Raw genomic sequence first — 12,803 nt, forward strand, 5'->3', positions numbered from 1 at the left:
AGAACCACAACAGCTGCCACGCCCTGTGTCTCAGTTGGGTTCAACTGAACGTATTGTGGCCAAGGGAGCGGAGGCTTTTGGCCCACGGTAGACACCAGAGAGGGTGAGATTCTAGAACTTTCCCATACTTTACCACCCACTACTTGCCCCTGATTATTCAGCATTACCTGGGGGCACGTGACTCCTGTATTATCTCAGCCTCTGCGACATGAACACCTTCATCCTCATCTGCGTCATTTTCTGCAAGTACAGATGTGTTCGTTCAGATATTTCCCACTTCACACTCTGCAAGCACACTCAGCCCAATGTGCACAGGGACACGGACGTCCGTGTGTGGGTCCCTGATCTACTGAAAGCTCTCACGATTTCTCTTTCACAAGAGAACCCTGGCACGGTTTCCTGATCCACCGGGCAATGCATTTCTGATCCGGAGGCTCACCGTCAAGAGGAGGCCAAATGTTGAAAAGACCTTCTGCTCCCACATCACTGGAGGCTCGTGGGGCCTCTCTCTGGACTTTGGCAGCTGTCTCCCCCATCCTGACACAGATCTGATGCCCAGGGACACGCTTGCCTTCCTGTCACAGTTCACATTTACAACCCGTTTCTTTCCCTTAGGAGAGGACAAACAAACTTGTCCCACAATTCTCTGCACATCAGGTGACTTCACAGGCCCTCCCAGTGGCTTCTGCTATGTTATTCTGGGACGTGCTCTCCACAGGGAGTGCTCCGGTCTGGGTTGAACCGCTTCCTAACACCCAATGCCCGCACATCAAGTGCTGTCTCCAACACCACACAGCGAGGGGCTTCATCTCATCTGGAGAAGCGGTCCTAAGTGATCGCACACTTGAATGCTTCAGACGCTGCAAGGCATCTGCCTTTGCAGATGGAGAGAGAGAAATTTGCCTGACTTTGCAGATGAAGAGACAGAAAGTCAGGAAGGAGAAATCAATTGCTCACCGACAGTTACTAAAGACACTGCTGAAGATACAGCCTGGGAACCTTCCTTCTGAATCCAGACCTCTTTCCACTCCAACAACCGCCCTCCTGTCACAGCCTCCTTTCTGTCCTCTGCAACTGGACAGATGCCGCCTCTTGTTCCAAAGACCACCTCCCATCACACTATGGGCGGAGCAGAGTCCTCTTTAAGCTCCCACGGCGGGTACCGTGTACTATCACCGGAGTTCCCCCAGGCCCCCAGAACGGAGCCTTCCCTACCGGACCTCAGCGGAAACCTCAACTGAATGGCAGTTCACGAGCCTCAGCCATTTAGACCCACAGCCTAGATGCTACGTGTCTGCAGGATCTTCTGTGCTACAGAGAGGATTCCTGTCAACATGATTTAGCCTCTTGCTGAGAAAAACAGGTGGTTCTGTGCCTGTGCCGGGAATCCATAGCTGACATTTGACCCTGAGTCCCACACCCGCCATACTGCAGACGTGGAAAGGTGGCTACATACTCTGGCCTCTCTCTCATCCATTTTTAACAAAATGTTAAAATACAAAGTTATATTTGCCTAGAGGTATGGGGAAAATGAAATACATTCTGATGAAGAGAGCGTTCCGTATCTCAGACAAAACACAGAACACTCTTCAGCACACTCGTGATGGTCAACCTATAGAACTTACCTTCCGTCTTCAGCCGGCAGCCCAGGTCGCAGGCCGCCTGGCTCATAAGAAGTTTATTTTGCTTGTCTTCGTATTTCTGGTCCTCCTCATGATCTTTTCCATCTTCTGTAAACAAATTCAGAAAAGCAGGTCACGTGAAGAACATCACACTTCACATGTGACCAAATCAGCGTTAAGTCACAGCACAAGCACAGAATTGTTCCCAGGGCAAGAATACAAATTCTGACAGGAAGATTCCAGGGTGCCCTAGATGAAGCCTGGTGAGTAGATGAGCCTGCTTTCCAGATGCCCGGGCTAAAATCTCCCTGTACGGGTACACCATAATGCCGTATTCTCTCCGCGAGTCTATGCAAAGTTAAACCACATTTTTTCCCAGAAAGTCTCCAAAAATTAGTCACACTATTTTCGGGGAGTGTTGCTACAACACTGACGTATCTCACCAGGTAGCAAGGTCACTGAATGGTCACAGGCATCTAGACATGAAACCGGACAATATGTAAACTCTAACAACACCTGCTCGAAAAAGAATCTGCGAGCTTTGCGCAGTGGCAGTATCCGAGCCAATGAGTTTTATCTGAGATGAGATTATTGCTCATTGAAAACTTTCCCCGATACCCCGCCGTGAAGACAGGCAATAGAGTCGGCATTGACCCTTTCTGACAGTCTCTAGGGAGAAGGAATAAAAATAAAAAAAAAAAAAAAAACACACACACACACAAACAAAAAAGAATCTGCGGGCCGGGCAAGGTGGCTCACGCCTGGAATCCCAGCACTCTGAAAGGCCGAGGTGAGCACTTCACGAGGTCAGGAGATCGGGACCATCCCGGCTGACACGGTGAAAGCCTGTCTCTACTAAAAATACAAAGAAATTAGCTGGGCACGGTGGCACGCGCCTACAGTCTCAGCAACTCGGGAGGCTGAGGCAGAACAATCATCTGAACCCAGGAGGCAGAGGTTGCAGTCACCTGACATCGTGCAACTGAACTCCAGCCTGAATGACAGAGGGACACTCCATCTCAAAAAAAAAAAAAAATCCTTGATTTGAAAGGACGAGGTGGGTCAAAAATTGGAGGTCTGGAGTTCAAAACCAGCCTGGCCAATATGGTGAAACCTCGTCTCCACTAAAAATACAAAAATTAGCCAGGTGTGGTGGTGGGCACCTGTGGTCCCAGCTACTCAGGAGGCAGAGGCAGGAGAATCACTGGAGTCCGTGAAGCGGAGATTGCAGTAAGCCAAGAGGGTGCCACTGCACTCCAGCCTGGGTGACAAAATAAGACTCCAACTCAACAACAGCAAACAACACGTGATGCTACCAAGAACAATCGCACCGGCCGTGGCACTGACGGGGCGGAGAGCCGGGGTGAGCCTCGCTTTACGGAAACATACCAGCAAGGTAAAGGGCAAATGTTTTCATCCTGGTTTCAAGGTGACTGTGCAGCTAAGCAAGCTGACTTAAAAGAGATCAAGACTGAAGCTCGGAGCAGTGAAACCTGGGGAACGATATCCCCCAATAAACAGGCAAGGCTCCCCGTTTCCTTAGAAAGAAATGGAAACTCCATGAACTTCGTTCAGGGACAGATGACATCATTACAGGTGATGAGAGATACCGACTCAAAGCTAGGACACCTGACAGACACCTACTGGTCACCTCCAGCACTCAGGTGACCATGAGTTTGTCACACTGGCCTGGGGTCTGGTAACTTGATACTTGGGCCTGGGAGACAAACGCACGGCACGAGCTGAGGAAGAGATAAAAATTCCCTGATCATCCGTGTTTACTATCCCATCCCACATTTTTATTCAAACCCATCCGTGTGTATAGAGCCCGTCTTCCGAGGTGATCTTCCCCAGCCTAGACAGAGGTGCCAAAAACAAGGAATGTAGAGGTCACCTGAAAGAATGACCAGAGCATCCTCCACTACATCATGAGATGATGGACTCCCTGCCACCAGTGCAGAGTCCACGTTGTCTTCCTCAAACGTGATTTCATCGGTGTCTCCGTGAGGCTGGCTGGAGGCAGTCGGGCCGTAGCTACTTGAACGAGTGATGGCACATTCCTCCAGTGAGTCTTCAGGGACTCTCTGGACATCAACCTTTGGCACCTCCCCGATGAGCCTGACGGTATAGAGATGACAAAACGTTAAACAAAGGGGGATTGGACCCCACGAAGTCCTGGCTGGTTTTCACAGGAGGAATAAGACGGGGGTCTCAGAAGGCAAATGGGAGGTTCCCTTTGAGAGGAAACAGGCAATCTTCCTCTCTGCCACAGAGCATGGCTGCCATGGGAACCGGAGAGAAAGGGAGCAGCTGGTATTCATCACACGGGGCAGAAAGGAGCTGAGAAGAACAGAGACTCAGTTATCCCTGCAGAATTCAGACACGGCACTCGGCACATACAAAGAACCACAACAGCTGCCACGCCCTGTGTCTCAGTTGGGTTCAACTGAACGTATTGTGGCCAAGGGAGCGGAGGCTTTTGGCCCACGGTAGACACCAGAGAGGGTGAGATTCTAGAACTTTCCCATACTTTACCACCCACTACTTGCCCCTGATTATTCAGCATTACCTGGGGGCACGTGACTCCTGTATTATCTCAGCCTCTGCGACATGAACACCTTCATCCTCATCTGCGTCATTTTCTGCAAGTACAGATGTGTTCGTTCAGATATTTCCCACTTCACACTCTGCAAGCACACTCAGCCCAATGTGCACAGGGACACGGACGTCCGTGTGTGGGTCCCTGATCTACTGAAAGCTCTCACGATTTCTCTTTCACAAGAGAACCCTGGCACGGTTTCCTGATCCACCGGGCAATGCATTTCTGATCCGGAGGCTCACCGTCAAGAGGAGGCCAAATGTTGAAAAGACCTTCTGCTCCCACATCACTGGAGGCTCGTGGGGCCTCTCTCTGGACTTTGGCAGCTGTCTCCCCCATCCTGACACAGATCTGATGCCCAGGGACACGCTTGCCTTCCTGTCACAGTTCACATTTACAACCCGTTTCTTTCCCTTAGGAGAGGACAAACAAACTTGTCCCACAATTCTCTGCACATCAGGTGACTTCACAGGCCCTCCCAGTGGCTTCTGCTATGTTATTCTGGGACGTGCTCTCCACAGGGAGTGCTCCGGTCTGGGTTGAACCGCTTCCTAACACCCAATGCCCGCACATCAAGTGCTGTCTCCAACACCACACAGCGAGGGGTTTCATCTCATCTGGAGAAGCGGTCCTAAGTGATCGCACACTTGAATGCTTCAGACGCTGCAAGGCATCTGCCTTTGCAGATGGAGAGAGAGAAATTTGCCTGACTTTGCAGATGAAGAGACAGAAAGTCAGGAAGGAGAAATCAATTGCTCACCGACAGTTACTAAAGACACTGCTGAAGATACAGCCTGGGAACCTTCCTTCTGAATCCAGACCTCTTTCCACTCCAACAACCGCCCTCCTGTCACAGCCTCCTTTCTGTCCTCTGCAACTGGACAGATGCCGCCTCTTGTTCCAAAGACCACCTCCCATCACACTATGGGCGGAGCAGAGTCCTCTTTAAGCTCCCACGGCGGGTACCATGTACTATCACCGGAGTTCCCCCAGGCCCCCAGAACGGAGCCTTCCCTACCGGACCTCAGCGGAAACCTCAACTGAATGGCAGTTCACGAGCCTCAGCCATTTAGACCCACAGCCTAGATGCTACGTGTCTGCAGGATCTTCTGTGCTACAGAGAGGATTCCTGTCAACATGATTTAGCCTCTTGCTGAGAAAAACAGGTGGTTCTGTGCCTGTGCCGGGAATCCATAGCTGACATTTGACCCTGAGTCCCACACCCGCCATACTGCAGACGTGGAAAGGTGGCTACATACTCTGGCCTCTCTCTCATCCATTTTTAACAAAATGTTAAAATACAAAGTTATATTTGCCTAGAGGTATGGGGAAAATGAAATACATTCTGATGAAGAGAGCGTTCCGTATCTCAGACAAAACACAGAACACTCTTCAGCACACTCGTGATGGTCAACCTATAGAACTTACCTTCCGTCTTCAGCCGGCAGCCCAGGTCGCAGGCCGCCTGGCTCATAAGAAGTTTATTTTGCTTGTCTTCGTATTTCTGGTCCTCCTCATGATCTTTTCCATCTTCTGTAAACAAATTCAGAAAAGCAGGTCACGTGAAGAACATCACACTTCACATGTGACCAAATCAGCGTTAAGTCACAGCACAAGCACAGAATTGTTCCCAGGGCAAGAATACAAATTCTGACAGGAAGATTCCAGGGTGCCCTAGATGAAGCCTGGTGAGTAGATGAGCCTGCTTTCCAGATGCCCGGGCTAAAATCTCCCTGTACGGGTACACCATAATGCCGTATTCTCTCCGCGAGTCTATGCAAAGTTAAACCACATTTTTTCCCAGAAAGTCTCCAAAAATTAGTCACACTATTTTCGGGGAGTGTTGCTACAACACTGACATATCTCACCAGGTAGCAAGGTCACTGAATGGTCACAGGCATCTAGACATGAAACCGGACAATATGTAAACTCTAACAACACCTGCTCGAAAAAGAATCTGCGAGCTTTGCGCAGTGGCAGTATCCGAGCCAATGAGTTTTATCTGAGATGAGATTATTGCTCATTGAAAACTTTCCCCGATACCCCGCCGTGAAGACAGGCAATAGAGTCGGCATTGACCCTTTCTGACAGTCTCTAGGGAGAAGGAATAAAAATAAAAAAAAAAAAAAAAACACACACACACACAAACAAAAAAGAATCTGCGGGCCGGGCAAGGTGGCTCACGCCTGGAATCCCAGCACTCTGAAAGGCCGAGGTGAGCACTTCACGAGGTCAGGAGATCGGGACCATCCCGGCTGACACGGTGAAAGCCTGTCTCTACTAAAAATACAAAGAAATTAGCTGGGCACGGTGGCACGCGCCTACAGTCTCAGCAACTCGGGAGGCTGAGGCAGAACAATCATCTGAACCCAGGAGGCAGAGGTTGCAGTCACCTGACATCGTGCAACTGAACTCCAGCCTGAATGACAGAGGGACACTCCATCTCAAAAAAAAAAAAAAATCCTTGATTTGAAAGGACGAGGTGGGTCAAAAATTGGAGGTCTGGAGTTCAAAACCAGCCTGGCCAATATGGTGAAACCTCGTCTCCACTAAAAATACAAAAATTAGCCAGGTGTGGTGGTGGGCACCTGTGGTCCCAGCTACTCAGGAGGCAGAGGCAGGAGAATCACTGGAGTCCGTGAAGCGGAGATTGCAGTAAGCCAAGAGGGTGCCACTGCACTCCAGCCTGGGTGACAAAATAAGACTCCAACTCAACAACAGCAAACAACACGTGATGCTACCAAGAACAATCGCACCGGCCGTGGCACTGACGGGGCGGAGAGCCGGGGTGAGCCTCGCTTTACGGAAACATACCAGCAAGGTAAAGGGCAAATGTTTTCATCCTGGTTTCAAGGTGACTGTGCAGCTAAGCAAGCTGACTTAAAAGAGATCAAGACTGAAGCTCGGAGCAGTGAAACCTGGGGAACGATATCCCCCAATAAACAGGCAAGGCTCCCCGTTTCCTTAGAAAGAAATGGAAACTCCATGAACTTCGTTCAGGGACAGATGACATCATTACAGGTGATGAGAGATACCGACTCAAAGCTAGGACACCTGACAGACACCTACTGGTCACCTCCAGCACTCAGGTGACCATGAGTTTGTCACACTGGCCTGGGGTCTGGTAACTTGATACTTGGGCCTGGGAGACAAACGCACGGCACGAGCTGAGGAAGAGATAAAAATTCCCTGATCATCCGTGTTTACTATCCCATCCCACATTTTTATTCAAACCCATCCGTGTGTATAGAGCCCGTCTTCCGAGGTGATCTTCCCCAGCCTAGACAGAGGTGCCAAAAACAAGGAATGTAGAGGTCACCTGAAAGAATGACCAGAGCATCCTCCACTACATCATGAGATGATGGACTCCCTGCCACCAGTGCAGAGTCCACGTTGTCTTCCTCAAACGTGATTTCATCGGTGTCTCCGTGAGGCTGGCTGGAGGCAGTCGGGCCGTAGCTACTTGAACGAGTGATGGCACATTCCTCCAGTGAGTCTTCAGGGACTCTCTGGACATCAACCTTTGGCACCTCCCCGATGAGCCTGACGGTATAGAGATGACAAAACGTTAAACAAAGGGGGATTGGACCCCACGAAGTCCTGGCTGGTTTTCACAGGAGGAATAAGACAGGGGGTCTCAGAAGGCAAATGGGAGGTTCCCTTTGAGAGGAAACAGGCAATCTTCCTCTCTGCCACAGAGCATGGCTGCCATGGGAACCGGAGAGAAAGGGAGCAGCTGGTATTCATCACACGGGGCAGAAAGGAGCTGAGAAGAACAGAGACTCAGTTATCCCTGCAGAATTCAGACACGGCACTCGGCACATACAAAGAACCACAACAGCTGCCACGCCCTGTGTCTCAGTTGGGTTCAACTGAACGTATTGTGGCCAAGGGAGCGGAGGCTTTTGGCCCACGGTAGACACAAGAGAGGGTGAGATTCTAGAACTTTCCCATACTTTACCACCCACTACTTGCCCCTGATTATTCAGCATTACCTGGGGGCACGTGACTCCTGTATTATCTCAGCCTCTGCGACATGAACACCTTCATCCTCATCTGCGTCATTTTCTGCAAGTACAGATGTGTTCGTTCAGATATTTCCCACTTCACACTCTGCAAGCACACTCAGCCCAATGTGCACAGGGACATGGACGTCCGTGTGTGGGTCCCTGATCTACTGAAAGCTCTCACGATTTCTCTTTCACAAGAGAACCCTGGCACGGTTTCCTGATCCACCGGGCAATGCATTTCTGATCCGGAGGCTCACCGTCAAGAGGAGGCCAAATGTTGAAAAGACCTTCTGCTCCCACATCACTGGAGGCTCGTGGGGCCTCTCTCTGGACTTTGGCAGCTGTCTCCCCCATCCTGACACAGATCTGATGCCCAGGGACACGCTTGCCTTCCTGTCACAGTTCACATTTACAACCCGTTTCTTTCCCTTAGGAGAGGACAAACAAACTTGTCCCACAATTCTCTGCACATCAGGTGACTTCACAGGCCCTCCCAGTGGCTTCTGCTATGTTATTCTGGGACGTGCTCTCCACAGGGAGTGCTCCGGTCTGGGTTGAACCGCTTCCTAACACCCAATGCCCGCACATCAAGTGCTGTCTCCAACACCACACAGCGAGGGGCTTCATCTCATCTGGAGAAGCGGTCCTAAGTGATCGCACACTTGAATGCTTCAGACGCTGCAAGGCATCTGCCTTTGCAGATGGAGAGAGAGAAATTTGCCTGACTTTGCAGATGAAGAGACAGAAAGTCAGGAAGGAGAAATCAATTGCTCACCGACAGTTACTAAAGACACTGCTGAAGATACAGCCTGGGAACCTTCCTTCTGAATCCAGACCTCTTTCCACTCCAACAACCGCCCTCCTGTCACAGCCTCCTTTCTGTCCTCTGCAACTGGACAGATGCCGCCTCTTGTTCCAAAGACCACCTCCCATCACACTATGGGCGGAGCAGAGTCCTCTTTAAGCTCCCACGGCGGGTACCGTGTACTATCACCGGAGTTCCCCCAGGCCCCCAGAACGGAGCCTTCCCTACCGGACCTCAGCGGAAACCTCAACTGAATGGCAGTTCACGAGCCTCAGCCATTTAGACCCACAGCCTAGATGCTACGTGTCTGCAGGATCTTCTGTGCTACAGAGAGGATTCCTGTCAACATGATTTAGCCTCTTGCTGAGAAAAACAGGTGGTTCTGTGCCTGTGCCGGGAATCCATAGCTGACATTTGACCCTGAGTCCCACACCCGCCATACTGCAGACGTGGAAAGGTGGCTACATACTCTGGCCTCTCTCTCATCCATTTTTAACAAAATGTTAAAATACAAAGTTATATTTGCCTAGAGGTATGAGGAAAATGAAATACATTGATGAAGAGAGCGTTCCGTTTCTCAGACAAAACACAGAACACTCTTCAGCACTTCCGTGATGGTCAACCTATAGAACTTACCTTCCGTGTTCAGCCGGCAGCCCAGGTCACAGGCCGCCTGGCTCATAAGAAGTTTATTTTGCTTGTCTTCATATTTCTGGTCCTCCTCATGATCTTTTTGATCTTCTGTAAACAAATTCAGAAGAGCAGGTCTCGTTGAGCAAATCTCACTTCACGCAAGACCAAATCAATGTCTGGTCATAGCACAAGGGCGTAGAATATTCTCAATGGAAGAGTGTGATATTATGATGACCATGTTGTAACGGTCCCTAGACTATGTCACCCTAGAAGTAGATGAGTCTGCTTCTCAGATCCATGGGACAAACTCTCCTTCATCTTGTAGTTCTTAATCACCTATCCCCTGACCTTAGTCAGTGCAAACAATTATAACATTTCCCCAAAATGTTCACAACTTGCCGTAACTACTTTCCAGAAGCTTTGCTGCAATCCTGATCTACCTCATCATATATCAAGGTCAATCAGTGTTTAGAGAAATTTATATAGGAGACTGGACCAATGGATGAATTCTAACAACATTTACAAAAAAGGAATCTGTGGAGCCAGCACGGTGGTTCATACCTTGAATCCAAGCAACTTACAACGCCCAAGCTGGCAGACCACTTGACTTCAGGAGGTCAAGACCAGCCTGGCCAATGTGGTGAAACCTTGCCTCTACATAAAATACAAAAATTAGCCAGGCATGGTGGTGCCCACCGCTGATCCCAGCTAATTGGGAGGCTGAGGTACCAGGGTACATCAGTACCAGGGTACTCCCTGCTCTTGATCATGCCACATACACATACCACAGCTTCTATTAGGAGCAGGGTTCCCTTCAAGCTCCTCACAGGAGGCACTGTGTGCTATCATCATGTTTCCCCCAGTGTCTCTAGAGCACAGCTTTGCGTACTGGGCCTCAGCAGAAACCAAAACTGAATGGAAGTTCAGTAGCCTCAGACATTTAGACCAACAGACTAGATGGTTCTTGTCTGTAGGATCTTACATGGTACTGAGAAGATTTCTGTAAACATGGATTTAGCCTCTTGATGAAAAAATCAGGTGGTTCTGTGTCAGAAATCAATAGCTGGGATTGTATCCCCAGTCCCACAACCCACCTTACTGCAGGTATGAAAAAGTTGCTAAACACTCTGGCCTCTGTCTTCCATCTTTACCAAAATGTTAAAATACCCATTTCTATTTTCTGCAAGTATGGGCAGAAAAAATTCATTTTGATGAAGAGAATGGTTAGTGATTCAAGACAACACAGGACATCATTGATCACTTTCGTGGTGGTCAGCCTACAGAACTCACCGTGTATCTTCAGCCAGTCGTTCAGGAAGTCCACCGCCTGGCTCCTAAGAAGTGTCTTTTTGTTGGCTCTGGCATTCAGTCGGTTTTCTTCCTGTTGGCAGCAGGATTTCTCATTGCCTTCTGGAATGTTCACCTCTGTGTTTTTTCTGGAAGGAGACTTGCCAGATGGCACCATGTTGACATTTGGGGCAGAACACAGAAAGCCAGTGACTGGGGAGAAAAAACCCAAATACATGATAGGTTACAAACTGGTGATGTCAAATTGGTTTAATCGGGACTGAGGGATGTCACTGACAGCCTTGCCTATTGATTTGAAGATGCGTTTCCCTGCTTTTCCTCTTCTCATCTCCACTCCCAACCTCCTTAAAGCAACTTGGCTTAACTACTCAGTCACCCTGAAACCTGGAAATGAACACTTCTGCCTTTTTCTTGCTTATAAGTTCTGCAGGATCTTATATGGTAGACAGGATTCTTGTCAACATGATTTATCCTCTTGCTGAGAAAAACAGGTGGTTCTGCTCCTGTGTCAGGAATCAATAGCTGGGATATTAACACTAGTCCCACACCCGCCTACTGCAGACGTGGAAACGTTGCTAAATACTTTGGCCTCTGTCTTCCATCTTTAACAAAATGTTAAAATACCCATTGCTACTTTCCTAGACGTATGGGAAGGATTAAATTAACTTTGAAGAAGAGAGTGTATCATTTCTCTGAGACAAGACAGGACATTGTTCAGCACTTTCGTGATGGTGAACCTATAGAATTTACCTTTCGTCTTCAGCCGGCAGCTCAGATAGTAGGCCACTTGACTCATAAGAAGTTTATTTTTGCTGTATCTGTATTTCCGTTCTTCATCGTGATCTTTTCGATCTTCTGTCAACAAATCAGAAGAGCAGGTCACATTAAGCAAATCGCACTTCACACAAGACCAAATCAGTGTTCGGTCATAGCACAAGGATGAAAAATATTCTCAGCCTAAGAATGTGATATTCTGACAGGAATATTCTAACGAGCCCTAGACTAAGTCGCCCTAGAAGTAAATGAGCCTGCTTTTCAGATCCATGGGACAAAATCTCCCTCATCCGGTAGATCTTAATCGCATATCCTGTGACCTAAGTCAGTGCAAATAATTAAAACTTTTTCCCAATTTTTGCAGTCTACCCATCTGACAAGGGGCTGATACCCAGAATTTACAAAGAACTAAAGCAGATCTACAAGAAAAAAAAAAACAAACAAGCCCATTCAAAAATGGGCGAAGGATATGAACAGATACTTTACAAAAGAAGACATACAGGAGGCCAACAAACATAGGAAAAAATGCTCATCATCACTGGTCATCAGAGAAATGCAAATCAAAACCACATTGAGATACCATCTCACACCAGTTAGAATGGCGATCATTAAAAAATCTGGAAACAACAGATGCTGGAGAGGATGTGGAGAAATAGGAACACTTTTTTTTTTTTTTTTTTTTTTTTTTGAGATGGAGTTCCGCTCTTGTTACCCAGGCTGGAGTGCAATGGCGCGATCTCGGCTCACCGCAATCTCCGCCTCCTGAGTTCAGGCAATTCTCCTGCCTCAGCCTCCTGAGTAGCTGGGATTACAGGCACGCGCCACCATGCCCAGCTAATTTTTTTTGTATTTTTAGTAGAGACGGGGTTTCACCATGTTGACCAGGATGGTCTCGATCTCTTGACCTCGTGATCCACCCGCCTCGGCCTCCCAAAGTGCTGGGATTACAGGCTTGAGCCACCGCGCCCGGCCGTGGAACACTTTTACACTGTTGGTGGGAATGTAAATTAATTCAACCATTGTGGAAGACAGTGTGGCGATTCCTCAAGAAC

The 12,803-nt window shown here is 48.7% G+C and overlaps 1 protein-coding gene and 2 non-coding genes across 17 annotated transcripts in view; 2 read left to right on the forward strand and 1 right to left on the reverse strand.

Annotated features, from left to right (window-relative positions):
- Positions 1 to 12,803, reverse strand: part of LOC104649923 (uncharacterized) — a 67,063-nt gene that overhangs the window by 28,069 nt on the left and 26,191 nt on the right. For all 15 annotated transcript variants that reach the window (XM_074390495.1, XM_074390490.1, XM_074390489.1 and 12 more), the window contains 10 exons: positions 11,728 to 11,832; positions 10,960 to 11,169; positions 9,673 to 9,777; positions 8,217 to 8,289; positions 7,541 to 7,764; positions 5,650 to 5,754; positions 4,192 to 4,264; positions 3,517 to 3,740; positions 1,626 to 1,730; positions 168 to 240 (listed from right to left, as the gene is read on the reverse strand). In XM_074390495.1, coding sequence (XP_074246596.1) covers positions 168 to 240; positions 1,626 to 1,730; positions 3,517 to 3,740; positions 4,192 to 4,264; positions 5,650 to 5,754; positions 7,541 to 7,764; positions 8,217 to 8,289; positions 9,673 to 9,777; positions 10,960 to 11,169; positions 11,728 to 11,832 — 1,297 coding nt within the window. The remainder of the gene's footprint in view (positions 1 to 167; positions 241 to 1,625; positions 1,731 to 3,516; positions 3,741 to 4,191; positions 4,265 to 5,649; positions 5,755 to 7,540; positions 7,765 to 8,216; positions 8,290 to 9,672; positions 9,778 to 10,959; positions 11,170 to 11,727; positions 11,833 to 12,803) is intronic.
- LOC141582531 (U4 spliceosomal RNA) lies at positions 2,160 to 2,300 on the forward strand. Its single transcript, XR_012515369.1, has one exon. It is a non-coding gene; the product is annotated as a U4 spliceosomal RNA (small nuclear RNA).
- LOC141582532 (U4 spliceosomal RNA) lies at positions 6,184 to 6,324 on the forward strand. The gene has a single exon (XR_012515370.1). It is a non-coding gene; the product is annotated as a U4 spliceosomal RNA (small nuclear RNA).

This window comes from Saimiri boliviensis, chromosome 20 (genome assembly GCF_048565385.1).
Source record: "Saimiri boliviensis isolate mSaiBol1 chromosome 20, mSaiBol1.pri, whole genome shotgun sequence".
Classification (NCBI taxonomy): domain Eukaryota; kingdom Metazoa; phylum Chordata; class Mammalia; order Primates; family Cebidae; genus Saimiri; species Saimiri boliviensis.